Here is a 14,979-nt window from a genome sequence, read left to right as displayed (position 1 = left end):
AGAAAGTGGCTAGGGAATTCAAATTTTTCCACCCCACTCCCCATCCATTTTGTTACCCTAAGGCAGCTGCCTAAGCAGCCCTATGCTGGTGCCAGCCCTGGACTGACCATCCAATATATGTCACTGTGAAACATAATACCTAATATACTCTTGATACCCCAATGCTAAGCTTCTTGCCCACAGATGCCAAAATTTAGAATTCTGTTAATTATCTACTGTGACCTTGGCAGGTAAACCATAATTACATTTTGTGAATGGAGGCCATAATGTACACTCAGTGCTATTTGGATCATGGAGTCATGGGTTGTTTGTGCTTGTCAAAGTGCTCAGTTCTTTGGCCTGTATTGTTTGTACATATTTCTCTACCCTGCAGAGAGAAGTGGAGAATCACTAGCCTCAGCACATGGGTAGGCAACCTCGCAACCCAGTTGTGGTGAAACTACAAATCCCATTATGCCTCTGCCTCTAGGAGTCATGCCTGTGATTGTAAGGGTCTTGCAATGTCTCATGGGACTTGTAGTTTCAAAACAGCTGGAGGGCAGAAGTTGCCTACCCTTGCTCTAGCAGATGGAAAAAAACATATAGAGAGATAAATGTGCATTTTTGACACGTGTGCACAGAATATAAAAAAAAATTATGATAGCAGGAGAATATTTTCTTATGATAAAAGCCATTGTTATTGTTTATGCACCTGAGGATTGACCACCACTTTTTTTTTTTTATTACCAGCAATTTGATACCCTTGTTGGAGAAGGAGGTGGGCAGATGAGTGGAGGACAGAAGCAGAGAATCGCCATTGCTCGGGCACTGGTCAGAAATCCCAGAATCCTTCTTCTTGACATGGCCACATCCGCTCTGGATAACGAGAGTGAAGCTACTGTCCAAGAAGCTCTTGATAAGGTGTTTTTATTTTGAAAGTTAACTACAAGTTTGCATGAACTAACATAAAACACATTCCAAGAACAATACAAATAATTGTCTTAAGCAAAAAAAAGACTTAGGTTTAGCTAGTTGATTACTGTGGGGTGCAGAATCACAGGGGGCATACACACAATAAAGGTTGTGTTTCTTCAAAAATGTTTCCTTTCATTGCATATTCTGCTGCTTCTATAATACACCATATTAATGCATTGGAAAATGTAATTGACAATGTGTGGCACAGTTTGAGTTTTCTATGCTTTTAACAGATAGAGGGCTGTGGACTAAAAAAAAACGCTCATCACTCATAATGATACCATTTTTTTGGAAAACTAGATAAAAAAGTGTCGATTGGATGAATTTCAGATTATCAAAAGCCCCCTGCTTTCCCATAAAACTGGAGATCATCTTTAAAAATGTATTTTCTCCATCATGAGATTTGATTGTATCCACAGTAAACTAGCCTCAGATATCTTTAAAATAATACATCTATTTATGTGTGAAAGAGAAAGATACAGGCATATTAAAAGCAAGATCAATCAAGTCAAAGGTAAGATGAGCTTGCAATTTTTAGGGCAGAGACTCAAGGACACTAGAACAACCTCAAATCCTTGAGTTTTTAGCATCGATCCTAGGTATGAAAGAGACCCTGTGGCACACTGTTTCTGAGAATTTAATGCAAACTTTTCATGTTCAGGTTCGTTTTGGTCGCACCACCATTTCTATTGCTCATCGTTTGTCCACCATCAAAAATGCAGATGTAATTATTGGCTTTGAACATGGAAGAGCTGTAGAAAGAGGAACACATGATGAACTGTTGGAGAGAAAAGGAGTTTATTTTACCTTGGTGACATTACAAAGTCAAGGAGATAAAGCTCTTACTGAAATGGAGAAAAAGGGTATGTAATGCTTTCTCATTAATTTCTACTGCGTCTACTTGATAAAAAAATGCTTCACTTGGTTATTTGGGTTAAAGATTGGATTTGGGACAAACACAACATGCCTGGACATAGTGATGTAGGACAGGAGGCAAATAAATATGCTGGGACCTAGGGATTTTCCTACACATTTATGTATCATTCCTGTTTCATTCTAATACCAGAGAGCCTTAACAATATTCACCCATACAGACAATTATTAGAAAGGGTAGTTAATAATACATATAAGTCAAATTTGAAAATTAAACAGCATAATGCCTAGACTGCAGTGACTACCTGCTAAGTAGATATTTTTTGTCCATGAATTTATAATTTCCTTTATTATGGTGATCCTGGAACACAACTACTGGTGATGCTGGAACACCTTCCTTACTGCATTACACAGAAAGCATTGCACAGGCTTCAGAAGTTGTAAACCTACTACCCTCTTAAAGTAGAACTATAGTCAAAACCTTTTTTATTTTGGATAGAGCAAGGGAGGATCATAACCCCTGTCAGATTTTTTTTCACCATCTGTGTCCCATTGCGGAGATTTCGCTTAACTTTCTGTCCCATAGCCAAACAAGAAGCGAGTGGAAACCCCTGCAAATTAAGGGAATTCCTTGGGGACCCCCAGGTCACCACAACTAGTGTCCTATTGGAAGATATCTACTCTATTATGCCACGCACACACGATCGGAAAGTCGGAACAGAAAACCGTGTGTTTTTTTTCCGACGGAATGTTAGCTCAAACTTGTGTTGCATATACACGGTCACACAAAATTCCGACCGTCAAGAATGCGGTGACGTGCAACATTACATCGAGCCGAGAAAAATGAAGTTCAATGATTACGAGCATGCATAGAATTGATTCTGAGCATGCGTGTTTTTTTTTGTACGTCGGAATTGCACTTTTTTCTTGTCGGAAATATTGAGAACCAGCTCTCAAATCTTTGCTGTCGGAATTTCCAACCAAAAGCTCACATCGAACTTTACTTGTTGGAAATTCCGACCGTACTCTTCTGGGGACAACCCAAATTTAAGATTTTCTTTTTCTTCCACATTCAATGTTATTTGTTTCTGATAAGTAGAGGATGATTCTCCTTATCAGAGGCACAGAGAGCAATACAAAGCGACAAGTATCCATATTCCTCTTCACGCTATCCAAAACTAAAAAAAGTTTTGACTTTAGTTATACTTTAATGATCCTGTATAGAGCTTTATTGTGATTATTCAGCAGGGGATTAAGGAGAACTTAAATTAGGTTAGACTGAATGCACTTTTGGATTTTAGCACAGTTTCTGTGTTTACTGGATATCATTAGTAGCTCAAGAGTTCTTTCATGTATTGAGTGCAATTGCGCAATAATTTAAGCTATTGACTGTAACAAAGTAACCACATGGTACACCATGTCCAGGTTATGTGATCTAAGCCCAGTAGTAGTAGACATGACTTCCAACATTTAATAAATCAGTAGATCTCCTAATTTATTTTAATCAAAGAGTAATCTGGCATCAGTGCCCCAGGTGTACAGCTGTAGCAGCCTTCGGTCACATGACTTTAAAAACAGAAGTGCCACAGACTTCTCTTGTTACAGCTGTAGCGCCCTCATACATAGGCTGTTGGGTATACTTTGTATGAGGGTTCTGCTGTAGCCACAGGAGCCAGAATTGTTTAGTTTTGTCTGCTCAGGACTCTACAAGGTGGGAGTATAATTACCTCCCTGTGACTCTGGGAGAAGCTTGTGGCTATAAGGGAGGAATTCAAATACCCGTCCTGAATACTTTAGGGCCTATCCAGTCCTTGTGGTGGTGTGCCCAGATGGTGGATGGTTTCCTGGTAAATAGGCTAGAGCCCAGATTGGGGGGTCTTTTTTCCTGTGTGGGAATAGATCTGTGAGCTCCAGGGGCTGCTCGTCCTGGATCACTCATTGGCTTGACACTGGACTTTCGCTGACATGGTGCTTATGAATTATGTACACTTTGGGACTCCATGAGTAAAGTTTCCTCTTTTGAGCAGGAGTTATTTCGGCCTTAGGCTGTGAAACATGGGCTACTTTAGTCCTCCTTGACTTGTGCTACAGCTTTATGTAAATGGTTCCCATCTGTGAACATATAGACTGTACTAGCTTATTATCATTCCCTTGGAAATTACCATATAAAAGTGACCTCTGTAAAACCCATCTCCAAGTTTGTATGTCAGTAGATATGTTGCTAAAACCCAATGATGCATAACAATCCTTCTGAGCTGACAGGTTTGTCGCACAGCTGTGAGCATAATCATACAGGATAATGGTACGTAGCTCCGTACATGCTCTTAAAATTCTTAAATTTATTGATTCTCAAAAAAAATCATAATATCAGTACAGCAGTTGATGTGTTTCAGCCTTGTCGGCCTTATTAATAATGAATGAGGCCGGCAAGGCTGAAACGTGTCAACTGTTGTACTGATATTATGACTTTTGTGGAGAATCAATAAATTCAAGCATTTTAAAGTGGTTGTAAACCCTTTAAAACCACTTTATTTAACACTTACCTAAAGCTACCCAGGATATCTCCTAAACCTGCACGGTTTAGGAGATATCCCCTGTCCCCTGCATGTACCGATGTCATCGGCAAATGCGCACTGGGGCAAACTGAAGCAATGGCACCTATGTGCCGTTGCTGCAGTCCATGTGCCGTTACCGGCTCCGGCCAATCATAGCGCTGGAGCCGCAATACCAGGAAGTAAGCGCCGGGAGAGATGTCGGCGGCCGAAGGGGGAGACATGGATGGATGTGGGGGCTTCGATCTGAGGTAAGTAATACATAATGAGCTAGTATGCCTTTCATACTTTTTTTCTGTTTTTTTTTTGAGTTTACAACCACTTTAAGAGCATGTACAGCGCTGTGGATCATTTTCCTGTGTGATTATCCCTCTCCAAGTTTACCAGCAATAAATAAACAAAAAGACACCCTTAGGCTGTTTACTGAGCCAATAATGTATGGATGACAATGGTGTGCATGGCTGAATTGCACTGATTAGAAAAGAACCTGGGAAAATTAACCTGCAGATCCTTCTGGAGTGCGCTATACCTCTATAGGGTACAAACGTTTATGTTTGTTATAATATCCCTATCCTTTTAAATTGTACTCTTGTTGTGGAAATATGAAACATACCTAAATCCAGAGTTTACATAAACCTTACAGCAACAAGTGGGGTCATTCATTTTCAGGAATTAGTGTCCGCTGTCATCTCTATGACATATGTTTGGCTAAATTTGGGAGTTTTATTCAGAATGCTTGTCATATTGCTGGGAAACTGTTAAAAGGCATAACTAATACCTTGATTTCCTGGAATAATGTGTTTAATTTTAGTACTGTTAAAGCCTGACAGTATTTACAAAATAGATATGCAATGGGTCACATAGATGTGGCTCTATTTTCATATTTCATGCAAAATCTCGATTTCAGAGCTATATCTCATCTTTCCTGTTACAGTAGTTGTGCAATGTTAGTAACTATGACAGTTCAGTCCTATAGGCACCAGAACTAGACCTAGTGCACTAAGGCTGGCCATACATTATACAATTTGCTTATTCAATTTTCCTTTAGATTTACCAAAACCATATAATATGAGGTCCAACCTAAACACTTTAAATGTGTATTCAATCAGGTAGACACTTGCACTACAAAGTTAAAGGTAAATCTAAAGAAAATTGAATAAGAAAATTGAATTTTGTATGGCCAGCCTTAGTAATCAGTATTCAGTGTAACGCTTGGTACATTGTTTTTTTTTTTTTCATTCAACCCAGTGGGCTGAATGGAAAAAAACTGAGGAACTTGGTAGGAGCCACTATACTATCTATGTGATGTTAGTATAGTGATCTCCCCACCTAGCTATTATATTCTGAAAACGGGACTGTCCCCACCAGTACACAGATCGAATGGTGATTGGCTGCTGGTCTTCCAGTATGCCCATTCAACAGAAGCAGGACAGGCTGCTGTACACACTGGCCTTTCAAGTACTTTCAAACAACATTCATCCAGTCATCAAATATCCAAAGATTTTTAATACAAATGTTTGTTCCAAAATCTACCAGTGGGTGGCTAGCATAGTGGCAAAAAGCAGCATTTCTACTGAAAAGGGTATTTTCAAGCTAATCTCCAGCTTTAGTTCAACTAGTTAGTTTAGGCCAAACTGGCACAAACTATTTCCCTCACTAACATGTGTGCCCGCTGGGTGTGCTGAGGCCACATACAGTATACAGCATTGTGTTCTGGGTTTGAGATGACCTTCCCGTCTCACACCCAGAACAAAATAGCTTCAGTCTGAGTGGCACTCAGTCATTCATAGGCAGCTTTGTATTCTATCAATAAATAAGAAGCTTTCTCTAAGTCAGAGAGGCGGGTTGGGGATGTTTCATTCTAATGGCCCGTACACACGATCCGACTATTGGACGAAAACGATCGTCCGAGGAAGAATCGTACGATTTTCAGATCGTGTGTACACTACTTTCGAGAGCCGATCACGACAGTTCATCCGATATTATTCGATCGGACAAGCACAAAAAATTTCCTCGTACGATGTCAGATCGTACTATTTTCGTTTAGTCAGTATAGTTGTCGTCCGAAAATACAATACAAATACATTACAACACATGACATCACTTCCGATTATTTTTTTCTGTCGTACGAGAATTTTCGTGACTTTAATAACCTATTTCATTTTACTTGTGACTATTCAGCGAAAAAAGTCGTACGATCCGTCGTACGATATTCGGATCGTGTGTACGGGCCATTAGTAGTCATAGATTGGGACATACAATGGGCTATATAAATGTTAATACCTGTGAGACTTTAGTTGAGCTTTATAGTATATCCAAAGCCAACCATTTTGTTACATTTTGGAGTCACCAAAACAAAAAAAAGCTGAGATCTTCCAATAGGGACACTTCTTATGAGGAAAACTGAGAGCTTTTGGAGAACCTCTTATTCCTCTTATTCCTCTTATTCAATGTTGTGTCTTCAGACAGTGATTTTAAGCCTTCCCAACTGTATCTAAAACTACAAAAAGTAAAGTTGGTTTTAGCTGTACTTTAACCTCCCTGGCGGTATGATTCTTTCAGAAAAAACATGCTGAAAGCGGTACCATTATTTGCAAGGAAATTTGGCGTTTTATATTGTAGGCCTGTAATTTTTAGGAATAACTCACTTAAATCTGACCAAACAAGCTTCTAATAGGCATCCCGGGTATGACATTTTTTTAAAAACAAAATTATAAATTATAATATAATAAATAACTATAAATAATTATAACAAATAATAATATAATTATAATAAAAATTATTCAATAATGTAATCAAATCAAAATCACTGAAATTTGCTCAGTTGCAGAATTGTCGTTGTCATTATTTTTTTTTTTTTTAATGACGAATTTCCCCACAAATCGCTATCGCACAATTCTGCAAGTGATTATAATTTATTATCGCTGTTTTCTAGCTGATCTAAAACTATTTTTGACATAAAGGGACACTTTTGGTTGCTATGGACAATCTACAGTTTGCAGGGAGAAAAAAAGGTTTTTATTATATAAAATGACATGCAGGACACTGGGCAGACCACTAGGGACAAGGGGGGTGTGTTTTTTTTACATACAGTACTGTAATCTATAAGATTACAGTATACTGTATGTAATGTGTTTGTTTACCTTTTTAAATTTGGCGCCGTTCTCCGTCCCCGTGCGTCGTAACGTCGCAGGGAACGGAGATCGGCGGCACAGGAGGACGCTGTGTGAATCGAGCGAGGTCCCGCTCGCTCACACAGCGCGGTGGCATCGCTGGATCCAGGGACAAGGTAAGTAAAACTCCCTGAACATCCAGCGAGGCAAGCCCGAGTCTGACTCGGGGTTACCGATCCTAGCCCAAAAATCTCACCCCGAGTCAGACTCGGGAACACCGCCCAGGAGGTTAAAGCCCAACTCTGGGAAACGTTAAAATTAATCCTTGTAGTCTGATTATGTCCGCACTGCAATGGCTCGTTTTGTCTAGGGGAGAGGAGAGGAGATCCACCTTTACATACCTGATCCTCCTCTCCCCTGGCAGAGAACTGTCCCTCCTCCATGCTCCCCCATGCTGCGGTAGTTGACTATAACTCAGTGTCATCATGTCAGGTGCAAGGCAATGGATCCTGCATTAGTCTTGATGATATCAGGACCTTACAACTGCTGGAGTGTAGGGGAGAAGATGCTGCAGGGACCAGTCTGGCAGTACAAAGGAATGGCAGAGGATCAGGTACAAAATTCTTATTTTTTTGTGTCCCCTAGACCTGAATAATCAAGGAATAATGTTAGGCCGCGTACACACGGTCGTTCCAAACCGATGAGAATGGTCCATCGGGCCATTTCCATCGGTTCACCACTGAAGTGGCCTGATGGTCTGATGTGCGTACACACCATCGTTCCAAAAACTGATCGGGTCAGAACGCGGTGACGTCAAACACACGACGTGCTGAATAAAACGAAGTTCAATGTTTCCAAGCATGCGTCGACTTGATTCTGAGCATGCGCGGGTTTTGAACCGATGCTTTCTGTACTAACCATTGGTTTGGACCGATCGGGCAGCGGGCCATCGGTTCAATTTTAAAGCATGTTTTAAAATTTTGGCCCGAAGGACAAAAGACCGATGGGCTATACACACGGTCGGTTTGGACCGATGAAACTGAACCTCGGTCCATTCTCATCGGTTTTGTCCGCCCGTGTGTACGCGGCCTTAAAGTTTCCCAGAGTTGGGCTGTAAATATTGTTCCTGCAAACTTGCATACATATCTACCACTTAAATAGAAAAAATATATATATATTTTTGTAGTATTTTGATTTATTGGGGATTTAATAAAACTGCTATATTGTGATTGCTGTCTTCTTTCTGCAATTTTTTTTTATTGAATGTGCAGTTCAAATTCCTGATTTGCCTATTAAATAATTGTTAATTTTTGCATGTTATTTTTTTAGAAAAGGAGAACAAAGAATTTGAAGAGCCTAAACTGGAGACGCTTCAACCTTTAAAAAGGGGCAGCTATCAAGCCAGCTTACGGTATTATCACCAAATGGGTTTTGTAAAGTTCACAGGCTGTTTGAATAGCAAGCGGCGAGACGTATCTTAATTAGGCGCACAGCTGTGATAATTGGTATATTTAGGAGTTGCTGATGAATAAACTCTCTAAATTGATTATTTATATATATATAGTACTTAGGCTCTTGTGACAGTGATGAAATGTAATGTCTGATACCTGATAGCTTACAATAATATCTAGGTAAAGGGAGAGTTGTTTTAGAAAGGTATATACTAAAAGGTCATATTTAGGATAAGTACAATTGTACATTATGATAGTTTACGTGAGGAAATGTACACAGACGTCAGAAGACTGGCCTTAAAGAATCTATTATTATGTTAGACTTATGTAAATTCTAAAAGACGAATGCATTAATCTACAATAAGCATCTTATTCTTCATGTACCTTTAATTTAAAAGCGTAACTCAACTTTGGTGGAAAATAAAGCAAAAATAATAATAATATAGCATATACAATTGCTACACAAGACATATAGGCCCGGATTCACAGACACTGGCGCATATTTATGCCGCCGTAGCGTATCTCCTTTACGCTACGCCGACGCAGCGCAGAGAGGCAAGCACTGAATTCACAAAGCACTTCCTCCCAAATCTGCGCTGGGTTTCTCAGGCGTAAGTCGGCGCAAGTGGAAGTGGGCGTGAGCCATGCTAATGAGGCGTGACCCCATGCAAATGATGGGCCGAGCGCCAGACAGATACGTATCGCCAACTGCGCATGCGCCGTCCCGTGGGCGCATTTCAGTGTGCATGCTCACAATCACGTCGGAAAACAACTGCCTAAGATACGTCGGATCACTGCCTACGGCGTGAACGTAACCTACGCCTAGTCATATTCACGTCCTACGTAAAATACATTGGCTTGTGTTCCCTGGTGCAGCCCTTTGCATGGATGCTGCTGAGTTACACCTCCTTTATGGGGCATAACTTTACGCCAGACGTATGACTTTACGCGCACTGCGTCGGACGGAGGGACGTTCGTGAATCGGCGTATCTCCCTCATTTGCATATGTTAATAGAAAATCAATGGGAGCGCCAAATACGTCCAGCATAAATATGCGCCCACTCTACGCCGCCGTAGGCAAGTTACGTTGGTCGGATGAAGCCTATTTTCAGGCGTATCTTAGTTTCTGAGTCAGGCGCATAGATACGACGGCGCATATTTGCACTTACGCAGAGTATTTTGAGATACGTCGGCGCAAGTGCTTTGTGAATCCGGGCCATTGTTATTTAATGTTATTAAAAATTATCTTTTCATTTATACCTGCAGCCGCTATATTTTTCTGTAAAGTTTAATGCAATATGATAACCTGGAAGCTTTCAGTATACAGTTTGTGTAAAGAATGCCTTTAAAAATTTAATTTCCTGCTTTTTTGATTTCTGGTGAGATACTGCCCAAAGGTTTAAAGTGGTTCTAAAGGCAAAAGTTTGTTTTCCTTAATGCATTAAAGGGGTTGTAAACCTTCATGTTTTTTACCTTAATGCATTAAGGTGAAAAAACACCTTGCAGTGTCCGTACCACCCCCCCCCCCCTTTACTTGAGCCCTGAATTTCTGCAGGCTTGTCCCCGCTGTCCTCTCCATGGAGTCCTGGCTTTGATTTGATAGATTGATAGCAGCGCAGCCATTTGACATAATTACCCCGCCCCCTTATGTCGTCACCACCCGGAGCATGCTGGGACATCATAAGAGGCCTATATAAATCGCCGTGCACCGCCCACCCGGCATTACATCGGGAGGGAGCGCTGAGTCAACATTGAAGAGAAGAAGGCGACGCAGAAGACCGGGCCCCTGCTGGTGAAAGAGCTAAAAGAAGACAGCGGTGGTGCCCGGCAGAAGAGAAAAAGAACCGGAGAGCGGGAGAAGGGAGCGGAGAAGTCGGAATACCCCCGAAGTCGGAGGAAGATCCCCCGAAGTCGGAAGAAGGGAGAAGACCGGGCTCCCGAGTGGTGCCCGACAGAAGTGAGAAGTCGGAAGTCCCCCGAAGTCGGAAGAAGACCCCCGGAGCTGCCTAATAAACTACTTTAAAACCCTGTGTAGTGTTTTTTTTATTGACATTTTTCTTCCACCAGGTGAATGGGTAGGGGTACGATGTATCCCATACTCATTCACATAGGGTGGGGGGCCGGGATCTGGGGGCCCCCTTATTAAAGGGGGCTCCCAGTTTCTGATAAGCCCCCCGCCCGCAGACCCCGACAACCAACGGCCAGGGTTGTTGGGAAGAGGCCCATGTCCCCATCAACATGGGGACAAGGTGCTTTGGGGTGGGGGGCCCATGTTGAGGGAATGCCACCTGGTACGGTTCAGGAGTGGGGGCGCTCGCCCGTCCCCACCACCTTTCCTGACCGGCCGGTCTGCGTGCTCGGATAAGGGTCTGGTATGGATTCGGGGAGGACCCCCATGCCGTTTTTTCGGTGTAGGGGTTTCCCTTGAAATCCATACCAGACCTAAGGGCCTGGTATGCTCCTGGAGGGGAACCCATGCCATTTTTTTATTTAAAATTTGGCGTGGAGTTCCCCTGTGGGAGGGAGGGGCTTGCCTTAGAACAGGCTCACACTGGGGCGACTTCCTGTAAAGTTGCCTCACTGTGAACGGGGATCCGACTTGGAGGCGATGTCCATTAAAATCAATGGGTACAAGTCAGATTGAAGTAGTACAGGAACCTTTTTTCAAGTCGGAGCGACTGCAGTAGTGTACATTAAGACAGCTCCATTCACTTACATTAATTTCTTCATTCAACGCGACTTGAGGCGACTAGGGGCGACATGGGGCGAACTGAAGTCGGATCCCAGGTCGCCCCTTTGTGAACCGGCTCTTAAGGGCCCTTTCACATGGGGCGGATCAGTAATAATCCGCCCATGAACCTCTGCTTGCTCAACGGGATTGCTCTGTTGATCCCCGCTGAGCCGGCAGATGACAGGGCGGTCCCCGCACACACTGTGCAGGGACCGCCCTGTCTTTTCTCAGCTCTCCCCTATAGGCGGATCAGATGAACATGGACCGTCTGTCCGTGTTCACCCGATCCGATCTGCAGATGGAAGGAAAAATAGCGTTTTCCTCCGTCTGCAGAATCGGAGGAATGCGGAAGCGGACGAGATCGGGTGTCAGCGGATGTTCATCCGCTGACACCCGCGATCTCATAGGGACCAATGTATGTCCCTTTTTCATCCGCACACGGATGGATGAAAAAGCGGACATACGGTCCGCAGGTATGAAAGGGGCATTAGAGTGTTTAGTGATTAGACATAAATAGAAACCAAGAAGCACCAATAATGTAGGTGGCCTTAGCATGAAATACTGGATAGTGAACTGCCTGATTGTCCCCAGGGAAAGAGAAAATAGCCATGAATGACAAAGTGGACAGTGCCTTGAAGCACATTAAAATGAGCCTAGACCTGGAATGGATTTGATTAGTGTGTAACTGGCAACTTATTCGGTTTCTGGGCTCCAATTTTAGTATGTGATGTTTAAAGTGGATTAGTCTTGGGTGAAGTTAACCTATTCTGGATTCAGATGGTTTTTGCAAACCAAGTGAAACTCTAATTTGACTATAAGGTTTCTAAATTGAATGTAGTGCGTCAATGTATTTCTTTATGGATCACAGTAGATCATATTAGATAGACCTAGAACATATCCTTCAAAGTCTTAGCATGCCCTGGTAGCATCATGTAGTATATTGTGTTTGTTTATTCTTTCCCCAGTGCATCTATACGCCAGCGCTCAAGATCTCAGCTATCCAATGTTATCCCTGATACGCCATTTTTGACAGTAGCCGATACATCCGAAGCTTTTCAACAGTATGAGGAATTGGGCAGAAGTAAAAAGGTGAGTTTATGCCAAAAGAGAAGAGGGGTATCCCTAGAAGTAGGTTTTGTAACAACCTTAACAAATATATATATATATATATATATATATATATATATATATATATATATATATATATATATATATCTCATCCATTAGGTGTTAAATGATGTCATACTAATACACTTTAAAGTTGGCCATACACTAGTATATTTTTGTAAAAAGTAGAATTTCCCAAATGCCACACACATTGTTAGAAATTCATTCCACACTGCTTCTTCAAAATGTCCCGAAAATGAAACATTTCAAACAAAATTCTACTAGTATATGACAGCTTTAGGGCTTTAGGAAAGGGATAGTAGGACAATAGATTTTAGAACATGAACCTTCTGTTCTTATGAGTCTAGTTAGTAGCACCTGTAAACCCTGAGATCTCTTTGCCTATGCCTGTGAAAATTCGGCTTTTTTCCCATTGTTTTGGCAAAATAATGATATTTTTGGTAAAAAATGTAATCTACAAATCTTTAATGTCTCAGTGCAGCCAAAATGAAAAACACAAAAATCAGCACATGGGATGTTAGATACAGTCAGTAGGATGTGTCATTGTGCTGATGCCTCTTCTGTTAGGTGAAATCCTCCTCCATCTATGCTCCCCCACCTCCTCTGCTATAATATTTTGGTGCGGTGGGGATTAATAAAACTGTTGGAGTTTTCCAACCAGCTGCTCCATTCATAAAAACCTTACTACAGCTTCTATGAATGAAACAGGATCTATGAATGGGAGGGGTGGACCTATCAATCATCCTCTCTATCCTCCATTCATAGATCCTGTTTAATGCCAGAAGACATCAGCACGAGGGACACATCCTACTAACTATAAGTTATGTCCTTTTTGCTGATATTTGTGTTTTTCTATTTTGGCTGCACTTAGATGTTACCTATTCTGCATTTAATGAGCTAATTGATTATAAATATTTAAGGATTATCCTGCTTTGTTTCAGGAAGTAATTGCTGAGGAAGATGACAATGTAGAGCCAGCTCCAGTGGCCAGGATATTGAAGTACAATGCTCCTGAATGGCCCTATATGTTACTGGGTTCCTTTGGAGCTGCTGTGAATGGCGCTGTAAATCCACTCTATGCTCTTCTTTTCAGTCAGATTCTTGGGGTAGGTACTCTTATCCTGCTGAACAGCTTATCCAAAAAAAACACCCAGTTGGTATTTATTTTTATAAGTAATTTCGTGCTGACGTATTTTATATTAAAAAATAAAAACTACCTAAAAAAGACAAACTGTTATCCTACCTTGATGGCAGTTTGGAGCTCAGTGTATAGACCCAGAATGGGTAAACTATAATGCCGCGTACACACGACCGTTTTTTGGGTTCTAAAAAATTACGTTTTTTTTTTATGTCATTAAAAACGATCATGTGTGGGCTAAAGAGCATTTTTCACGATCTAAAAAATGGGCATTAAAAATTTCGAACATGCTCTATTTTTTTACAACGTTTTTAACGTTATACCCTGACCATCACAGTGGACAATGGAAACCTTCTATTATACACAAGAATGTGTTACTGGCATAATGTGTGGGTGGGTATGTACTGCCCTTTACATTCCGGGCACAGTCTATGCAGACTATGCAAGAATCCAGCTCTGGTTACAGTCCTACAGGCACATGCTTACACTGCGAACAATTTGGGTAAAATGTGATTAATCTACCAGTATGCTTTTGGGATAAACATAGAAACACTTTTTACCCAAGAGCAACTATTAAAATAGTTTTCAGGTCTAAAAGAAACCCTTCTAAAAATAATTATACCCACAGCTCATGTTGCATTAGCATGCTGAGTAATTGGTAAAAAAGTTTTAAATGAGATAATAGAGAATATCATGTTCCCAGAGTATTTAACATCCATAACGGAACACCCCCTCATTTTTATGACAAAAACATTTTCAGTAGAAACATTGAAATGGATCATAATAATAAAAAAAGAAACACAGACTAACAATTGTTTGTCACTGGATGATAATGTACACTAAAAATAACAATTAATTAAATTCCCCCAGGGACTTTTGTGCAGCAAAAATCAATCGGACAAAATGCAAACAATTACAATAAATTGATAAAAACTTTATTGTTACAAAAATGAAAACCAACATATTGCTTAAAAAAAAAATGAGTTATGGTATAATTATACCCCCAATATTAAGGTATAATTTACTGGATGAATGTTGC

The 14,979-nt window shown here is 41.0% G+C and overlaps 1 protein-coding gene across 1 annotated transcript in view; it reads left to right on the top strand.

The window, feature by feature from the left end:
* The window catches only part of LOC120944051 (bile salt export pump-like), a 119,195-nt gene that overhangs the window by 72,254 nt on the left and 31,962 nt on the right, over positions 1 to 14,979 (top strand). The window contains exons 16-20 of the mRNA XM_040357817.1: positions 730 to 900; positions 1,616 to 1,817; positions 8,822 to 8,903; positions 12,640 to 12,763; positions 13,744 to 13,908. Of these exons, the coding sequence (XP_040213751.1) occupies positions 730 to 900; positions 1,616 to 1,817; positions 8,822 to 8,903; positions 12,640 to 12,763; positions 13,744 to 13,908 (744 nt within the window). The remainder of the gene's footprint in view (positions 1 to 729; positions 901 to 1,615; positions 1,818 to 8,821; positions 8,904 to 12,639; positions 12,764 to 13,743; positions 13,909 to 14,979) is intronic.

This window comes from Rana temporaria, chromosome 6 (genome assembly GCF_905171775.1).
Source record: "Rana temporaria chromosome 6, aRanTem1.1, whole genome shotgun sequence".
Lineage (NCBI taxonomy): Eukaryota > Metazoa > Chordata > Amphibia > Anura > Ranidae > Rana > Rana temporaria.
This window is presented reverse-complemented; position numbering and strand designations above follow the sequence as displayed.